Raw genomic sequence first — 6,135 nt, 5'->3', positions numbered from 1 at the left:
TTTCTAATGACTTCAGATTTTTATTATGAAATAAAATATGCAAAAAATACCTAAAAGCCAATTGACAGCTTAATCATTATTATAAAGAAACTCATGGAAACCACCAAGATCAGGAAATAGATGTTGTCATAATCATCTCAAAGGTGAAAAAAAGGGCTTTCCTAGTGGCTCAGATGGTAAAGAATCTGCCTGCAATGCAGGAGATCCAGGTTCGATGCCTGGGTCGGGAACATCTCCTGGAGAAGGGAATGGCAACTGACTCCAGTATTCTGGCTTGGAGACGCCCATGGACAGAGGAGCCTGGCGGGCCACAGTCCATGGGGTTGAAAAGAGTCAAACACGACTGAGTGACCAACACTCACTTTTTCACTTTTTATAATCATCTCGAAAGCCCTCCATGTGCCTCTTTTCAATCTCTGCCTATAATCTCATCTCCTTGTTGGTTTTTCATATCTCTCTCCTTACTTTCTAAAGCAAGATACAAATGGCTTTTGCTGGTTTTACAGCATCCAACTTCTTTCCGTTAAAATGGCATATGGCGCTCGGCTCCATGTCAACCACTGACCAGGCGGGGGCCTGATCTGTCTCCTGGCGACTGCAGGTGGCGAGCAGCTGAGCTCAGGTGGGCCGGTGAGCTGACCCCCTCCTCCTCCGGCACCATCCTCGGGCTGAGGCAGCTTCCAGGCGAGCAGCGTTGACCCTGAAACCCAGGTGCCCTGCCGCTGGGCTTGCTTAGAACCTGCCCAAAGGCGGTTCTTCCCTCAACCCCAGCTCAGACTGCTGTCCTTCCACAGCCAGGGGCCTCAGTCCCCCCCAGGGCTGGTTGGCACGGCGGGGCGGCTGCACGCAGCCAGCATGGGGCTGGTCTCGGGGAAGCAGGGGGACGTCTGGCCGGCCGGGCTCCAGGTCCACAGCCCAGCCCCCATGTCCCCCTCGGCCACCGTCTCTGTCGGCCTTTGCCCACACGCCCTTCTGCAGCCGCCCCACCCGGGTCTCGGGGCTCCGCTCCTGGCGATCCTGAAACACCCAAGCGCAAGTGCGGGGAGGTGTCTTCACCTCACACAGAAATGTCACATGACATCTGTCACTGGAAGGAAGAGCTGAGTCCTTCTCCCCAACCCCCTCCATGACCCATGAGACCCCCAGGAGACCATCAGTGACGCTGACTCAGCACGGCTGTGAAAGTTCAAAGGGTCTTGTTACAAGCTCTGAAAGGTTTGGCAACTTTAAAAAATTCAATCCTTAATCTTCCCAATCTATATTCTCATGGTATTTCCATGAACAGTCATGATGCTCCTGCAAAGACCCCTCATATGACTTCCAGGTCCGTTCAGGACCCCATCCTGTATCCCGCCTGGGCCCAGGGCACCACGGGCTGCACAGCTGTCCACAGCATTTCCAGCCAGAGCCAGAAACGTCGGGGGGGTGGGGCGGGGGCTGCAGCTTTCTCCTGGGAGCTCACCCCGACCCGCCCGAGACTCTCAACAAGGTGGCCAGCTCGGTCCCCAGGACAGCACCCAGCCGCAGGGAAGAGAGACGAGTCCTCTTTGAATACCCCCGAGTTGCCCTTCCCCTTTCCCGTTTCTCTGCGAAGGGCCCAGCCCCTCGGGGACCCACCTCCCAAACAGCTCATGAAAGGAAGACCCGTGCTCTGTTTGGGAACGTGGCCCATTTATTGGAACCGAAGGCATCGTTACATAGTGCAAATGTCTCTTTGGTGATGGGCTGATTACAGTGAGCAGGACGGCATTTGCTGGCAGCAAACATCTGGTTGGAAGGGCCAGTGGGTACACACACACCGCGTCCTCGCGGGGCTGCTGCCCGGCGCGCACGGCCCACCCCAGCCGCCCCGTGGGCAGGACAAAGCCACCCCAGTCCCCACGTCCTCCGCACGAGGGCGCCTTCAGACTCCACATGCTCCAGACTATGGGATCTCATACCTGAGCAACTTACATAACCATCTACCTCAGACAAAGTGAACCGTTTCCTGTCTGCAGAGATGGGTGCCAAGGTCTGATTATTTACCCAGTCTGCCCTGCTGTGTGAAGAGAAGCCCTGTGCCCGGCAACACTGGAGCTTGTACTGATCCGATCACCAGTGATGCGCGCAGAAGTCCAGCCGACCGTGCGTAGAGCCGCTGCCCGCCCCCCGGCTGGAATGTGAGCCAGCAGGCACTGGGGTCTCCTGCTGTGGGGAGAAGGCGGGCTGCGCTGGGACCAGGCTTTCCAAGTGCCTGGCACCTGCTGGACGCCTCCTGGAGACCTGCCTCCTCTCCCCGCGCCCGTGACAGGCTGCACATGGTACCACCAGCTCCGGACTCGCCCACATGGACCGAGGCGGCCGGGTCCCCAGGGGGTCTCCCTCAGGAAGCGCGGGCGGGCACCGTGTCTGCACCCAGCACAGGGCCCAGCTGGCGCTGGACACTCAGGTCTGAGAACCGAGCAGGAGACCCAGGGACCTGTTTCTCAGAACACAGACCACTTTGCATTTGGAACCAAACAGGAGGTTCTGGTCGAGTAAAAAGACAGAGACCGTGAGGTATGGAAGTTGTTTCTCACTGAATCCTACGAGAACTCGAGCGGAGTGGACGTGCCGTTTCTGCCGTATCTAAAGCTAAAACGTGGGTGAAGTTTCATCCAACGTCACACGCGGCGGGGAAACGAATGAGGTATAGGGACCGGCTGCTTTTCTTGAACGCACTCTCACAACCTGAAGTCAGAAAGTCCCTGACACTCGCCTTCCTCCCGTCGAAACAGGGATCGAGAGCGTGGTGGCTCGTCCGTGGACTCTGGTGGGCGAAGCCGGGCGGCAGAGCAGGGCGAGCGTGGCTGTGGGCGATGCTGGTGGGGACAGGGCGCCGTCCCACCTGGTCCACACCCGGCAGCGTGTGTGCCGGTCACAGGGGAGCGCTGCGGCTTCCACGGCAGGGCCCGCGGAGCTGCAGGGGCCGAGGGCGCAGGGGGCTTGCGCTGGCCGCCTGTGCTGCCGCCACACGTCCATGCAGACTGCTGTTTGCCAGGGACGGATTCTCTTTCAAATCCTGCGTCCCTCCTCCGCCGGCTCCGCTCTGCACACTTCTGGAGCTGGGACCGGCGGGACTAACTTTCAGTTGAGAAGAAACGGTGATACTAGGTGAAATCAATTAGGAGCCTAAATGATTGAACTGTGCAATTTAATAGTAGCACCAATTTTTCATTAAAAAAAATTAAATAGAACCCTGAGAAGCCTTAACATGGAGTCAGGACACGTGTCTGCCCCGTGGTCTGCTGGCGAGCGCTCAGGCCGGGGTTCCCCGAGCCGCGGCCCCCGCATCCCAGCCTTGCCGCCTGTGCGGCCTCGCTCCCGGGGGCTGGGACAAGCTCCAGGCTCGCAGACGCTCAGGGCTGCGTCCCCGTGGAGTCTCCCGGGCACACGGGACAGCAGGCCCCGCTGACCCTGGTGGGCGCTGGGCAGTCAGCCGGCTGGCAAGTCTCCACGAAGCAGGTGACCTGCCCGTCCTGGAAGGGAGAGCACGGAGCCGTCAGCCCCGGGAGCCGCCCTGGGTGTGCCTGGCCCACTGGGCTGGCCTCCTTGGGGGGATTCTGGGGTTAAAAGGGCAGCTGACTCCCCTCTACAGCGGACACCTGGCTCCTTCCAGAGGCTCCCTGCTGGCCCCAGCTGTCAGCCTCACCCTGGGGGCCCCGGGGATCACATCCGTACATGCTGACAGACTGGCTACAGAGGAGCTGCGCGGCAGGGCTGTGTCCAAACCAGACAACAACAAGGACGCCAGACCGCTGCTCTGTCCACCCAGGGTACAAACCCATCCCCAGCTGGCTCCCAACTCCGCCGCAAAGCCCCTCCTAGGCTGGGCCGCTGCCAGGCCCAACCCCGACTCCCCTGCTGCCTGCTTCATCCATTCACTAACAGACAGGGAGCTGCCCCTCCTCGCCTGTGTGGACACTCTTGTGCTGACCAGGCGCAGCAGGGTCCCCATACGGTTCTGGGGAGAGAGCCCATCAACCTTCACGTATGGTTCTGGGTGGGGGAGAGCCTGTGAACCTTTACGTATGGTTCTGGGCGGGGGAGCCCCAGCTCCCGAGGGAAGAGAGAGGGGACCCCGCAGCTGAGAGCTCGGACCCCCAGGGCCTGCCCGGGCGCACACTCACGCGGCATTCACAAGCGGTGCAGGGATCCCGCGTCCACTCAGCCCCGTCCACGTGCGAGCTGCCGTCTGCGTCCACGCAGTCTGTGCCGAGCCGAGACTCGAGTTTCTTTATCTGCAGCAAAGCAGACGTGCGGGCGCTCGGACACAGTTCAGCGCCCGCTCCCACTCTGCCGCTCGAGATAACATCTCAGGACGGATGAGAGAGACCCCAAAACCGAGAGAGATGACGGGGCTGAGAGAGACCCCAAAGCCCCTTCCTGGAGCTTCAAGCGCGTCCCAAACCTGCATGACAACTGCCTGACGCCCCCACCACCCCTGTGTCTGAGGCCAGAAGTGCCTGGGCCAGAAATGCGGTCCAGTGGTGCATAGAGGAGGAGAGGACCCTCGGACAGGAGCAAAGAGGAGACAGATGCCTGACTGGGCAACAAAAATGTTCTCAATGGCTTCTCAGAGCAGTGCTGGGCCGGGACTGCTCTGGAGCCCGACGGCACACAGCCCTGCTAGGGGCAGTGCTGAGGCTGACGGAGGCTGGGGGCCCTTGGGCCCTGGTCGTGACAGTCCAAGAGCCCTGGCCCGGCTCCCTCGGGGGCACCTGAGAGGGGAGAACCCCCACCCCACTGAGACTGAGATCCAGGACAGGAGCCTGGGCCGGGGGCGGGGCGACCACTGAGACTGAGGCCTGAGACAGGCACTGGGGGGGCTCTCGCTGCCCCGCCTGCCTCCTTCCTTCCTCGGGCAGCCTGACCCATCTGAGCAGAGTGGTCTGACCCCCACCTTGCCCTCCACCCCTTCTTGGGGGTCGGGGGTCCGGCCACCTGGACGCAGGTACTAACCCCACGGTGGGTGCAGCCCCCATGGTTGGGCCCTCGGGATGCCCCATGCCATCGGCTCAGGGCCTGCGAGGGTTTGCATCTCCGGCCCCAGGTGCAGGGTCGGGGGGGCTTCCCGCCCAGGCCCCGACCCTGCAGGGTGCTGAGCCGGGCTGGGCCCTCCATGACCCCTCCCTCCCGCCTGTGGCCCACTCAGCTAGCACAAAGGGCCCCCCGGGCAGAGGAGACGCCGCAGGGCAGACACAGAGGCTGCGAGTGGCCAGTATGCCTCTACTAGGGTCTGAACAGAAGACGCCGCGTCTCCCGAGCTGAGGACCGAGGCTCCCAGAGGTGGGAGGGGCCTCCAGTATCCAAAACCCCCCTCAGCATGACCTGAGATCTGCAGACTTCTCAGCCTGACACCTCACTCCCCAATCCCGCTACGTGAACGCACACAGAGACCCCCGTGTTTGCCCCGGGGTGGGGTGGGGCATTGCCCTCTGCAGACCTCGGGGACGGGCCCAGGACCCGCCTGTGGATGTGTAGCTGCCCCCTACCCCGCCATCCAAGGGGATCTGACCTCCGTCAAACCCTGTGCCTCTGGGAGCAGAGGCCCAACTGCCATCCCTGGAGGGGCAGCTCTGGGCAGGACTCAAGGCTTGAACTCTGCGTGGCCCTGACCCTGAGCCACTCGTGGTGTGTGGGCTCCGTGGCCTCTCTGGCCAGCATTCTAGGGGACCCTCTGCCCCTTCTCATGCCAAGGACCCCCAGTCCTATAAGCCCAAGAGTGACTACGTGAGGCCTGGCTGGAGCCAGGCTGAAAGCAGAGAGAGAAATGTGGCCTTGCTGAGGCTCCAGGGACGAGGATGAAGGGCTGCCGGAACACACTCTCCTCACAGCCGCAGAGGGAGACACGCAGGCCGCAAGGGAGGCTGGGGGGCTGGGGGCCCAGGGTGGGGTGGGGATGGGGAGCCGCCCACCTGCTTCCTGAGGTCCGTGATGGTCTTCTGCATCTCCAGGACAAACTCCCGGAAGTCGGTGGTCCCTGCCCCCTGCAGCTGGTCCAAGGAGGGGTCTGTGGTGTTACTGGGAGGTGCCCGGGGCTTCCCGGCTCTGCTCAGAGAGGCAAGGGGCACTCAGGGATGGAGCCGCTGGCGTGGGCTCCCGGGCTGCAGCACG

General features: G+C 61.8%; 1 protein-coding gene across 2 annotated transcripts in view; it reads right to left on the bottom strand.

Moving 5' to 3' along the window:
• Positions 1 to 1,652: 1,652 nt before the first annotated feature.
• PXDN (peroxidasin) overlaps positions 1,653 to 6,135 on the bottom strand; it is a 65,531-nt gene continuing 61,048 nt past the window's right edge. For both annotated transcript variants that reach the window (XM_055579551.1, XM_055579552.1), the window contains 3 exons: positions 5,937 to 6,069; positions 4,149 to 4,259; positions 1,653 to 3,497 (listed from right to left, as the gene is read on the bottom strand). In XM_055579551.1, the coding sequence (XP_055435526.1) occupies positions 3,378 to 3,497; positions 4,149 to 4,259; positions 5,937 to 6,069 (364 nt within the window). In that variant the 3' untranslated portion in view covers positions 1,653 to 3,377. The remainder of the gene's footprint in view (positions 3,498 to 4,148; positions 4,260 to 5,936; positions 6,070 to 6,135) is intronic.

Source organism: Bubalus kerabau, chromosome 4, assembly GCF_029407905.1.
Source record: "Bubalus kerabau isolate K-KA32 ecotype Philippines breed swamp buffalo chromosome 4, PCC_UOA_SB_1v2, whole genome shotgun sequence".
Lineage (NCBI taxonomy): Eukaryota > Metazoa > Chordata > Mammalia > Artiodactyla > Bovidae > Bubalus > Bubalus kerabau.
Note: the sequence above shows the minus strand (reverse complement) of the source record. Positions and strands in the feature narration are given on the sequence as shown.